We start from the raw sequence: 14,134 nt of genomic DNA, 5'->3' as shown, positions 1-14,134 counted from the left end.
TCTCCTTCTCTTCGGAACTCTTTCGCGCACTGCCTTAGTGAAGCTCGTTGTAAAAATCAAATGTTTAATTTCTTTAGTTAAATTGTAAACAAATTATTTTTTAAAAACGTTGCAATAATTGGAGTCACAGCAAATACACGCAGCCCTAATTACGACAAATATAATCCATTATTCAAGTATTTTAACTGATATCTGCTTTCTGAGCTATTTTTCTGCAAATGCATGGCAAACCATTTTAAATTAAAAGGGAGGGGACATCATTTCACGTATTTCTTTTCTCAATTTTTAGTGCTTGCTTAAAATGCTTAGAAAAAGAATAATTTTACACAGTTGAATTATTTTACACAGAAGAGTAGAAAATGAATGTCAATTCAACTGATGCAATTTTAAATAATGGTAATAAGTTTTACAAAATCACATTTTATTTGAACAGTAGATAAAATAATTTTTAAAAAGGGGATAAAGCTGGAGATTGAGTAAAGATGTCATTTATTGGTACAATTATAATCACTTGCGATGGATGCATTTAATCCTTCGTACCACAAACTTTTGTATTCTTTGAACATTTACAAGGATGGCAAACCATTGTAGCTCATTTCACATGCCTTATACAGTAGAAATATCATGTTCATTCGACGCAGTCTCCAAGTAGAGTTCTATCACCACTACTGTATGCATAGTTTCTAATTAATATTAGTCCTTCAGCACTATTTAATAAGTGAAAACGGATAACTGATCGCTGATCCTTGTTCGTTGCAAAATGTGACAAATTTTACTCCTTAACAGAACGAAAAGAAATGACATCACCACGATCAAACTTCGCTCTCATTAATGCAATATTAAAAACCGTAAGTAAATGTTGTCAGCAGATAATTATAACTTTCTGGCTATATTGCGGATAATATTCCGGTTATTCATATATTGTTAAGGAAGAATCCAAAATCCGTCCATCCGTCCTGGGTGGTGAAAAATCAAATAACCTCAGTGACAGAAAACGACATGGCACTTCATTCTACATGAACACCCTATACACAAATAAAAAACATAGACAAAGCGTGCACAAAACAGCACTTGCAGTAAACTGCAGCACACAAAGTGCAAATCGGTAATAGACAATCATCACAATACAAAGTGCTCAGTGACAACTTCCATGAGATCAATTCTCCAAATGAAGATTTCGCTCATCTATTCACAACTATCGATTCAACTACTAATGATTGACTTCTGTGCTATCCGCTTTTCCTAATTTCTGTCGCAGGGCACCGAACTTTCTAGAAGATTATAGTATCTTCGCTTCTAATCGATATATCACCAAGATTCCAGCAGTTTCAAGAACCTTCATTTTTGTCCCCAAAGTAGTTAAATTCGTTACTAAATGGTCATCAAAGCTGGAGAGTCTTGGACTCTATATCCATTTAGCAGACATCACCATTTCTGAAAAATTTTTCTTCCTTATCTGGTGACTTACTGAGCAGGGGAGCAATATTACAAAATCGTAAAGATATATGACTTGCCAATGCGATAAATTTAATCTCTGATTTAGAAAAAAGGTTTTTTCAATCTCACCTCACGATAGGGTGCTTGACTGTCCTGTCTGTCACTGCTCCTGTCAGCAGGCTGGAGTGCGGACATGCCTCGAAGTGAACGTCCATGTCAAGACAGCGGCGATAGAGGGCTTCATCTTCCATCACGTGGTACCCGTGGCCTATCCTCTCAGCAAACAGATGCTCAAGGGCAAAGCGCACCTGATCTGCCGGCCCGTCCTCTCCGGCATGGACAGTGCGGTGGATTCCCAACCGATAGGCTGACTATAAGAATGCAGACATTCAGTTAGCAATAAATCACAGGAAATATAAATAAAGAAAATTGAGTTTTCAGTGAAAAAATCAACTGCTTTTTACTTTCTCGTATATTTAGTATAGATAAAGTATAATAATCGTCAAAAAATTCGAATTCCAGATTTTGACGGTTTCCAAGATTTAGACCTCCCTAAGCTTGAAAAACACATTTAAAAAAAAATGCTCGTCTGTCTGTTTCTCTGAGAAAAGGATTACTGCGAAATGCTTTGAATAAGACGGTTAAAATTTGGTATATGAATATTACACCAAATTTTCGGATATCTATCAACTTTTGAGTAAAATCCGTTCACAGAAAGTTAGTCTGTTCGGATGTTCGAATATAAATTAGCGCACTAACTATAAACGAAGAGAGCTATATAGATATGATTAGGCACATAGATTTAAGGTTTATAATACAGGCATTTGTCAAATTTTGAAAAAATCTAACTGTCAGTTGAACTGCCTGTCGATTTGTATTTTCAGAAGCACGTAAACGCGATAATTCCAAAACGCAGTGACTTAAATATGTCTTATTTGGTATGAGGTTTTGTGGATACAACTGCAGTCTTATGTCAACTTTTTGTTTCAATCGATTGATGAGAACTAATCTAAAACACAAATTCGATTTTGGTATACTATCAACCGCATGTTAGGGATTAATCGCCAAATAACTCAACAAGGATGGCACGATAGATTCAATAAAAATGCTAAATTCACAACATTTAAACTGAATCTATCGTAGCGAGTAGTTAAAATTTTATAACTATTGTAAGCCAACTCTTTTCCCGCCTGAAGATGGATATTATCAGTACATATATGAATGGGAAGTCATTGATTCTCCCTGTTTTCGGATGGCATTTTAAAAGTGCTATCTGTTTGACTAGCTGCGGTTTTATGCCCGTTTAGAGCCAAAAATAGGATTCTTTGGATTTTTTAGTGTATCATTCCATCTGAAAACATGGGAATGAGAAGTCAATGGCTTACTACTGGATGACAATATCATTTGGATCATAATAATTGATATACAGATTTCATAATACTGCCGCATTGAAAAGAGGTAACCGACTCTCCGTGGCCGAATGGTCATAGCACTGATCTCATAATCAAGAGATCGTACGTTCGAATCCCGCTGAGTCAACGCGATTCACAGTCTGTGTAAATGTTTAATTCCTTGATTTTATGCTTTCCTTTATTTCATGTTCCAGAAGATTCTGGACATTTCTTTAATTTACCGGACAAGTGTTCTGGACTTTTCTTACTGTCTCCAGAAAAGTATTCTGGAACTTTCCCTGCTAGTATAAAAGCAGAAGATCTGTCAGTCACTGTGTTCTGAGTTGAGTTAATAAATTGGTTTAGCTCTACTTCTTGTGTGTGTCATTGAGTTCCACACTAAAGAACCTACGTAACAATATCTTACCCGTTCTGTTTGGCATTCGTTGTAATAGACTCTGATTCACACTTAATGAGAGACAATTCTCAATTTTAAGATGTGTCATTGCACGTCATTAAGCTTTAAAATATAATTACATCGTTAATAAATAAGTTGTAAATCAGATTGTACAGCTATATTGCTTATAACTTATACTATAGCAGATTATTGAGATGGAAAGGGGAAACTGAAAAATCTATTAGATTCTATCGTTATGTCCGCAAATGAAAAGAGATAGCAAAAGAAGATGAATTGTAATGGCATTTTGAAACACTGGAATGAGTCTCGTAGCAAAGAGGACAAAATAGTTTTTAGAATAATGACATATTTCTTGAAACTAGGCCATCGTCTATCTTATGGTTGCAATCCTGATTCATATTATCATACTATTGTAACATTCCCCGTTTCCCAGTACTGATAAGACATTTACAGCCAGCCGTGTCGTCGCTGTTACTTACTAAACTCCTCGATATAGCCAGATGGTAGATCTTTTCACCTGGGTGGTCTCGCATATGTTCATTAGCGAATACAGTGAAAGATCACATGTGGAATTCCTCGTCCAAGAGGTATTGATAGTACCTTCAAAGAGAAAGTGGTGTCCAAACATCTGGATCCTAGATGTTTCTTTTTGTGAAAGGACCTTCCCACGACCCACTGGCGCCGCTGAGGGAGCATATTGCTGAACCCCGATTGGCCGAAAGAGAGCTCAAATGACCAACATAAATTAAGAACTGGAGATTGTCGCCGAAATAAAGTGCGGAGATTTTTTTAGGAGAAGAGAAGAAACGAATTGTAGGCAGACTGTTGGACTACGCCCACGAGTTCGAAGTCCGGAGAACTACCCCTGGAGTGGTCTCGTTGACTAACAACCTGTGAGTTCCCTGTGGTGTTGTTTCTCCGTATTGATGGAGAACTGAGTTTCAAGAAAACCTTCGACTTCGACTGCTGTGTCTCCTACTACAGGTGTAAATCACTATTTATTTAACCAAGATTAGAACAAGTTGTTCTTTTGTATATATAGGGCTGTAAAATAAAGAATTGTCTGGAAATTCTGCTTCGTTATTTGATCAGTCTAGATCAAGACATTACACTCTAAAGCAGAAAACTGAATATGCATTTTGGATGATTTCTTTTCCATCGATTAGAGCCAAGATTTGGTATAAATTTACATTTTTGGTCAAAAGACCCCATACAAAAAAGTCATTTATTTAAGGTATCAAGCTAGGTTAAAAACATGAATTTGGATAAAAATTCACATTTTTATTTTGTGCAATTTCAAAAAATAGGTACGCTTTTATTTCGAATTATATTTTTAATTTGTCACCAGGTCAATTAGTAGCCATATTATAGCAAACTATGGATATCTTAATGCTTATTTATAAGCATTTAAAAATTTTAAATGCGTTTTTCTGAAGAACGAGTTTTTTTCATAATTCTACTGTACGAGTATCGTCCTATTTCAAAAAATATCTTAATGAAATTTATAATTAGGGCTTGTTATGTACATTAGAATATAATTAACTATGGATTTGATGCTGAATATTCTAGAAATGGATTTATAATTATTTAATGTAAGTTTTGTTGAAAAAATTCAAATATTTTTTTAGATAATTTCATTATTACACATAAAAATTTTATTTTGGAAAATAATTCTTAAATAATTGTTAGTTGCATTCTAAGATATGTTACACATGTAATATTATAAAAAAAATTTTTTTTTAAAAACTGTTAATTTTTTTTTTCTCTAGAACAATTTTAGTTTTTGTAAATAAATACTAAAATGTGCAACAAAATATACCTTCTCCTCAAAAGCTACATGTATATTTCAATAATTTCACTTTTATTCATAATTTTATCCTTATATTTAAAAAAAAAACATCATATAAATATTAAAATATTTGTTTTTGAAAAATCCCTTCCTAATCTCGTCGCATACCTCTAATCTTTTTTTAGTTATTGCGTTCATATACAAGTGAATACATAGGCTGAAAAATTGCCCTTTCTTGAACAAAACGAGGAAGGTCCAACATTTTAAACATATTTTTAATTTTGATTACATATATGTATATCAAATATCAATACATCTATCTTCCTTTATAAGTTGCTGTGTTCACAAGCATAAGATGCTGACAGTGACGGGGATATTATTCTGGCGCAAGATCACTTTGTAGTATAAACTGCCCTGTACACGCATAAATACAGACAGATTCCTTGAGACCAATTTTTTTTGAAATTTTGATAGATATCTACAAATTACGTTTAAAGTCTAGATAACGAATTTCATGCATCTAGTTCAATATATTTTTAAGTAACCATGTTCACAAACATAGATAATGTATTTTTCTGACTCGGAAAGAGTTTTAGCGAAAGGTGGATATTTGTTGTGTGATTACTATTTTGACGATTAAACTACTTACCCTTTAAATATTTCGTAAGTAAAATTTATATGTAACTATAGCCAAATGTTTTCATTAAACAAAACTGTGCATAAGAAAGCTTGCCTGAAAAGCTTCGGCGTCTTCTTCTGATGTGTCGAATAAGCCTTCCGTATCTCCGGCGATGTCCATGGCGACCACCCTATCGTCTCGATACTTCTGGCATAGCTCTACCACCGCTTTTGACCAGGCTAGAAAATTTCATTTAGAATTGATTTCATAATGTGAGAATAAAATACAAATAATATTGTATGAATAACATCAATAAAATTACTTAATATAGCAACGAAACGGATGATTTTGGAGTAAAAAATTAATCTTAAGAAGTACATAAAAGAAAAAAAAACAATAAAAAAACAATACCAACACTCATTCTGTAATAGTATTTGATTATGGTTAGTAGGCATAGAATTCGCCAACAATTTGATTTAACACTTTCATAATTAATACATATGAAAGCTTTCAATAAATACTGAAATAGTTACATTATTTCATAGGATAAATTTCGAAATAATTTTAGTCCTGTCAGGCTAAAATTATAATTTGTCAATAAAAATTTTTTTAAATGAAAAAGTACAACTTAGAAATACTTTATGTTTAAAAATATTCATTTATTGCATTTGAATTTATTAAAAAATATTCATGTATTATAATTGGATTCATTAAAATTTTCCATGTATTATAATTGGATTTATTAAAATTGTTCATTCATTCATTTTCGAATTCGATTTTTTTTTTTTTTTTTTTTTACGTTTACTTTTAGCAGACGACCACTTCCAATGCATTAGCAATGTTGCCAATTTTACGTCTTGCCCTCCTATTTTAATTACGATAAAAGAACCTAGACCGGATAATACGGAAGCTGTATAGTCACGAACTGGATACACAGGAGTGTACTGTATCCTTATTGTTTTAAAAATATAAACGACCTGTTTGATTGTGTCTGCACCTTATCATTGACAAAGCGAACACCGTAAAGATAGCGCAAAACATTTAAACGGAGTTTCACTCAATGGTAAGTAGGTCTCTATACACCTCCATATCTGATCATGAAATGTCCTTTTATCTATCTATACTTATAATAAAGCTCAATGTGTGTGTGTGTGTTGGCGCCCTACAGGCCAGACCATTCAACTTACAGCAACCAAATTTGGCACATGTATACCTTGGAGGTCGGGAATGTGCACCTGGGGTCGCTTTTTTGAATTTTTAATTAGAATTTCAACTATTAATTAAAAACTAACTTTCCCGCCAAAAAATCTTTTCATTTTCTCCACCGCCAAATGAACAAGGCTTCAGTTTTTTTCCCACGCTAATGAGGCTAGGCTTAATATTTTTCGGCCGATTATTTGAAACAATTCTGTTTATTTTCTTAATGCTTGATTCTTAATGTAATGCTTAATGTTTCTTAATGTTTAATGCATTTAAAATGAAACATTGCTAATTAATCGATCTTTCAGATTCATTCTGAAGTACTTTTGAATAAAAATAAAACAGAATAAAGGAAATTAAAAATTTCTAATCTGCATAGCGTTATCCCAACTGGCGTAGAAAAATTCACTTATTTGCGTTACCGTAATTGGTGTTGAAAATTCATGCATGCGCATTGTGTTCTGATTGTTGACAACGGATACGGACTTGGTTTTGAAGGCTTAATATGTTTTCGACAGATTATTTCAAACGATTCTGTTTATTTTGTTAGTGTTTGGTGCATTTAAAACTAAACATTGTTAATGAATCGATCTGTTCATGATGAATCTGAGAAAATTTTGTTGAAAACTTCTTGAGATATTATATAAATTAAGAAAAATATTCTTTAGTGCCCATAAGGTTTAAATACTCAGCGACTCTGTTTTCAGTACTCATATTTAAAAAAAAATGCTTCGTTTCAGCAAATATATATATATATATATATATTGCAGTTTAATCATTTCCACTTTAATTAAAAGCATAAATTCTATGGAGCTAACAGAAAATTAGAGAGATACATATTACGTTATGACTGAATGTCTTTATAATATTATGAGTGAATTATATGACTATCAAAATCTGAAGTTTTAAAATATTTTCATGAAGAAACAATTAAAATAGGAGTTACATAAAATATTTAATTATAAAAATTTTAACGTGCATTAAGATTGGCGAACCGGCTGGTCGTCAAAGGCGGCTAGTTCCGCCTCAATAAAACTAATTCCTAGTTTTATTGAGAATAAGAGTAAAACTCTAATGTGAAGTTAATTTAGGGAGAATCCATTTATGTAAGCATTGATTAATAATAATTTAAATAATAAATCCGTTTAGATTTTTTTAAATTGAACTTTTAAGGTGGAGTCTAATTTTTATTAACAACCAGCGGGAGTGGTCTCGCTAAAATATTCTGGTTTACTCTCTAATAAAGCTGTTATACCAGAGAATGCCTTGCATGCCAGCAGCGAACAATAATGGCGAAACACTAATCTTTGGCATGAATTTGGCCTTTTTACTCATGCCATCGTGTGATCCTCAACGAGTTATTTCGTCATTAATCCTTTTCGTACTATTAATAGCATTGTATCGTTTCCCCTTTCGATCACATGGTTAATGGTATTCAGAACAGATGTAACGGCTCCCGTCTTCTCACACATAGTTAAATGCATACGACCTCCAGACAGGAGAGTCATTGTGTCTGATCAATTGTTACTATATCCATGTGTGGGAAAACATTTGTATATCCCTTCCTTTCAAATAGATCACCATGTCTTCATGGAAGAGGAACGTCAAAACAACCAGATGCTAAACTTTTTCCCTCATGAAGAGACTCCTCAAGTCATCTAGAAACGATTAATCATCACCAACCGTTGTCATTAAATGCCAAACCCAGGTGCACTTCAGCCGGCATTAGCTGCGAAACGATTTCAATTGACATGTGCTCAAGAGGCGTCTGTCACAAAAATAGTTCTTTAACAGACACTCCCTCGATCGGATTTAGACCATTGAGACGCGTTGCTGAGCAGCCATTGGTTGATAGGGAACTCTTCACAAATGAGAAACCAAAAACGGGCATCTGATGAAAATAAAATGCGGGGTTTTTTTTTGCAGAAAGAGAAAAGGGCTTCGAATTGGATGTCGGGGGGACTTCGGAGTGCGGAGAAGTTAAAAAATTTCTTACAAAATACATATAAATTTTGATATATTTAAGCCATTGCGGTTTTGAGTTATCGCGTTTACATGTTTCTGAGAGTACAGACAGACAGAAGATCAACCACTTGTCGATTTGGCTCAAACTTTGATAAGTATCTATACAACAGACGTTAAATCTGTGCACCGAATCGTATCAATCTTGCTCTTTTCGTTTTGCGGTTATCATGTAAATTAAATTCGAACAGCTGGACAGACAGACTTTCTCCGAACAGTTTTTGTTCAAAATTTGATAGAAATCTACAAATTTTGTATAAAGATTTTGAATCAAATTTCATCCGCCCAGATCACATTGTTTTTTATTTATCTTTGTAACAGACAGACGGGCGGACATTTTATAAAAATGCTTTTTTCGAACTGTTAGGTCTCAACGTGGTAATTTGTCAAAATCTCCTAGTTTGATTTATTTTTTGACAATTAAAATACTTTCTTTATACTACGTACAAGAAAGCAATCAAGAAGAACGTGTAATTGGTGCTTCAAAGAACAGGTGGTTTGACTCAGAGCTGCTAAATTTGGATACGAATACTTTGGTGTCTCAAAATGTGCAGCATGAAAAAACTGTTTTGGGGAATTTTAAATAAGATCTCAATTAATTACAAACTAAGGTAGATCTTTCACATTTTTTTAACTAATTAACGAACACTTAACGAAAATAATGCTCAAAACCAATTTCTGCCAAATTTTAAAGTTTAAAAATAATTGTCTTTATAATAATACCAATTTAAGTATAGTGTCATTTTTTCCCCAAGTTTAAAAATTTTGACTCGTAGTTTTTTTTATATAATTTTTAACAATACTTTCCATCGTTGCAATGAAATACAATTTTTTTTTTTTTTTTTTTTTTTTTTTGTAGTTGAAAGCTTATTAAGAAAAATTCTTCTTATCATTTGTGCAGTTTACATAAATAATAAGAAAATGAAAATACATTACCGTAAATGAAATGAAATTAGATTACAGGTATTTAAATTTATAATAATGCTATAGTGTCGTTGATTCAATTAGAAAGGTTCATGCATATAATAAACAGAACAGCTGTAAGGCTATTAAAATAACATCGCGTTGATGGTTGTCACAAGTTGATGCTCAAAACTAACTTTTTGAAATAATTATTAGTATTAACAGTCATATATAAGATATTTAACTAAAATTAAACACAACCAATGTCCATTCGAATCAGTTAGTCGCTAAAAGCAGCTAACTTGGAAAATAGCTAGAAAGTGAATAAAAGCATATATCAGCACGAACTTGGTTTTCCCCGTATGCTACAGAGTATGCTGCGGATGTCGACTCCAAAGCGCTCACAACCATTCTTTAGGCCCCTATTGACACACTCCACGACTCTCTCAGGTGGAAAGCCCTCTGTAGCCAACAGGTGGGGGCTGTAGCGGGTCTCCGCATACAAAAGGTGTTCCCGAGCGGCATCCTCGCAGAATTCGAAAGCAATTCTTTCTATTGCTTCTTCGTCACCCCTAAACATCAAATAAACAAATAAAACTTTTTTTAAATGTTGATTTTGAATGCAATCAAAACATGTAGTTCCATTTATTCGTGTTAAAATAAGAGTCAATATGTAAATGATGTGCAGCAGTTACATATACAGGCTGTTTCAAAATTTTCAGATAACATCGAAATGCATCTAGATAAACGTATATCACTAAACAACATATGGGCACCACTGAAGCGTTGAAGCTCTAGAACGTTTTTCTAATCGGGACGGCTATATTAAATGGCCAACTCTGTATTCCAGTTTCTCGTGATTGGACTTTTCCTGTAAAACAGTAGGACAGCCTCATCTGCGATAATAGACCCAGTTATTCTGATCTGTTAAGCTTCACACAGGATTAGCAACACACCAATCAAGAAATTCCAGGCATTTCTACCAGTGCATAAGGATCACCAATAGAACAGTATCCGACTAGAAGGATTAGAAGTTTGTGGATAAGAATCTGCCATGCGAATAGGTTCTATCCGCTTTGGTAGGTGTACCAATGCTATAGAGTTCAAATTACCTTACTTCAATGACGGTATTTACTTCAAAAGGGACAAATTGTGCCAAGATGATGAATAAGGCTAATGTTTCAATCATGGTTTTTAGCAATCCATCCTCAGTTCCTACTTTTCATTCGCGATAATAGTCATTCAAACTACCTGGATGGCCTGGCAAGGTCGGGTTTTGACTGCTGATTGGGCTGTCACCCAAGGACCAAATGGTCCAAGATTGCATAAATAGTTACATAATTTGTTTCATTTTAATTAGCCATCATTGTCGGCCATCTTGTTCGCCTAGATTATAATATTTTAGGTTATAAATGAAATATGGAATGCATTAAAAAAATCATCTTGTCATCTGATGTGACAAGATATGAATATGATTTCAAATATGAATTCAATTGAATCACTTTATTGCAAATTAGCAAGTGTATGTGATATGAAATAAAAGCGGTAATGAAAATGCCTCTACTTAATTGATGATTGGCAACAGCAAGCTATTGAATATTTTGATAGATGGATTTGAACTTCAGCACAACATTTAAAAGGATTTTGTATTAAATTGAAAAAGTATAATTTTTTATAATTCGTATAATTTTTTTAAAATTATACGAAGACCATTTTTGTAAAGTAATTGTTTTGGAAAATATATCAGTTTCCATAGACAAATCAGCAATTACCAATCTGGCATATTTTTTCGTTCAATTAAACTTTTTGTTTGAAGCTTTTTCTTGATTTCCTTTACATTTTCTTCCATCTTATTAAAAGGAATTTTCAGTGACACAACGAACCCTTTCCAGACTATTTCAAATAAAAATAGCAGAGCCAGTAATTAACTGATCAAAGCGCTCCACTCAATGCATTTATAAAAATGTTCAATGAAGACATCTGAAATTAGTACTATAGTTTGTTTATATTTGATTGTTGTCATTCCACTATAAGTTATCAAAATGATTTCTGTGCCACGCACATTAGTGTTTTGCACATGTAAATTCTGAACTTAAAAAAATATTTAATAGTAATTTGTCTATGTGAAAAGGAAAATACGATTAAGGCTTGAAACAAGACAACAATCCGTTTTGCAATGTTATACAAACATGCATATTAGATTAAAAAATTCTTGACTCTCATGTGCAGGAATATGAAAATAAAAATCTCAGCACTCGACCCCAAATTCACAATTTTACATGGGAGGCTTGGATGTGGATGACATCTTTATTAGAAAGTATGCGAGAAAGTTTAGGAGAGACCATTTCTATCTATCGTTTTCAAATTCCTCCCCCCACCCCTGTTTTTTTTTTCATTCTTCTGTTTCACTATTTTATAGTATAACAACTATTACTTTCCCATGCTGCACTGCTCGATATTTTACAATACATTGCTTGCCTAGTGCTTGTTGAATGGTATATTATCCGCCCTTAAAATTTGTGCTAAGAGTTTGAGGCATCCGTATTGGAATCTTAAAGAATGTTCTAATGTATTGAGAAGTTATCAAAAGTGAATATCCTTCTTTCAATGAATACTTTTCTTCCTTTTCACTTCTACCACAAATGATAAAAGTTTTTTTTTAATTACTGTTAAAAAAAACTGCACGAATGTTCATTAATCCCATGATTTCTTGGATTCTCAGGGCCCTGGTATCACAAAATACTGAAAAGCCCAAATTATTTTTCAAAGATAAGAGAAATTCCCTACCCCCACCCCCTCCTCAAAATACGTATTAGCAAAAAGTAGTCTAAAGGAGTCGACAATTAAAGAAGATTACAAATGCCTTTTCCGACTTCGGGCGGCCATCTTACTTTGTTTAAATGGGAACTTCGGGCGCTTCAGTATTGAAGAGTGGAGTTGATCGACCAAATGGAGAACTGATCTATAAAATTAAGATTATCCCTTTCAGAATTCCATCCCAAATCCAACATCATCTTTGCAATTGATGGACTTCCACCGGGGGGGGGGCACCTCAGAAATGAGATTGAGAAACTACCGGTATGGTGGTTGGTTCTCGCCACTCTGGTGGTTACAGTAACGATGGGTGTCGGCAACCTCCTGTCAATGACAGGACATGCATCCCATGGAAAGGGATGGAGTTGCTGTCGCGGCGATCCGGTCATCCAGATTTAAACCGAAAGCCTTAATTAGTTAATTAAGACTTTCGGATTAATTAATCAAATGTGACCATACTGTCAGGGCGGAGTAGCCAGTATGCTTACAATAGAAATATTTCAATATTAGTAATATTTTCCATGTTTCACACTAAACAATGGTGTTTTTTTTTGTGGGGGGGGGTTGCCGCAATGCCTATTTGACAGAGGAAAATTGATGAATTCAAAAAATATAATTGAATGTCCCTTCCCTTTTAGTTTCTTACAAGAACTTATCTGAGACTTCTGTATCATTAATGCACTACTGTTAACTAACATTTAGAGAAGAGGCGATTACTTACGCAATGACCGGGAGATATGTGGCGATGGGAGCCAAATAGTTGGCGAGATTGGATGGCTGCTTCGTGACAAGGCTGGAACAGAAATCAGCAGAACTGCTGGCAAGATGTATTCCTTTCCGCCTGGAAAACAGGTTAAAGAAACAAACAAATTATATACGGATTTTTTTTTTTAAATTTTTACAGAAGATTCTATCTTCTAAACTTAAACCTTAAGATATGATAATATTTTAAGCTTGATTCGTATTCCTTTTTTATTTTATATTTAAGATTCCACTTAAATAAAAAAGCAACATGTAATAATATTATACATTTTAGAAATACCGAATTATACAAGGATTTTATTATTATTTACAGAAGTTACTATCCTCCAGTCCTTCTGCCTTGATGAGGCCTATGTACTAAAATAAAATAATATTATAATAAATGCATTGAAATAATAATAAATTAATAAAACTAATATGTACTAAAATTAAATAATATTACCTAAATTACAGCTACTGCACTAGTAATAATCACAAGTATAAAAGTGATAACATTAAGTTCCTGTGAGATATGTTTATGATTCACTGTAAGAACTGTTACAGCTCAATTAAAATCAAATTTTCACATTTCGATAACAATATTTAGATTAATCACAAAATTAAGAAGGAAATTGTCAAAATCCGATAAAATAGCTGTCAGAAACTGATTTACGTTTTAAGCATTGAATCATAAATAACTCAGTAAAAATTGCTCTAGGAATAAAAATTTAAAGCAGAGGGAGGGATCACTCCAAAACTTTCTCACAAAAGTTTTCTTAGAGAACGTCTCGAATGATACT

General features: G+C 33.3%; 2 protein-coding genes across 2 annotated transcripts in view; both read right to left on the bottom strand.

The window, feature by feature from the left end:
* The window catches only part of LOC129975052 (FAU ubiquitin-like and ribosomal protein S30), a 140,644-nt gene that overhangs the window by 108,811 nt on the left and 17,699 nt on the right, over positions 1 to 14,134 (bottom strand). The gene's annotated exons all lie outside the window — the stretch shown is intronic.
* LOC129975048 (adenosine deaminase-like) overlaps positions 1 to 14,134 on the bottom strand; it is a 35,669-nt gene that overhangs the window by 13,456 nt on the left and 8,079 nt on the right. Inside the window, exons 3-6 of the mRNA XM_056087921.1 lie at positions 13,315 to 13,434; positions 10,128 to 10,351; positions 5,769 to 5,893; positions 1,567 to 1,808 (exon numbers count right to left, since the gene is read on the bottom strand). Of these exons, the coding sequence (XP_055943896.1) occupies positions 1,567 to 1,808; positions 5,769 to 5,893; positions 10,128 to 10,351; positions 13,315 to 13,434 (711 nt within the window). The remainder of the gene's footprint in view (positions 1 to 1,566; positions 1,809 to 5,768; positions 5,894 to 10,127; positions 10,352 to 13,314; positions 13,435 to 14,134) is intronic.

This window comes from Argiope bruennichi, chromosome 7 (assembly GCF_947563725.1).
Source record: "Argiope bruennichi chromosome 7, qqArgBrue1.1, whole genome shotgun sequence".
NCBI classification, from domain to species: Eukaryota; Metazoa; Arthropoda; class Arachnida; order Araneae; family Araneidae; genus Argiope; species Argiope bruennichi.
Note: the sequence above shows the minus strand (reverse complement) of the source record. Positions and strands in the feature narration are given on the sequence as shown.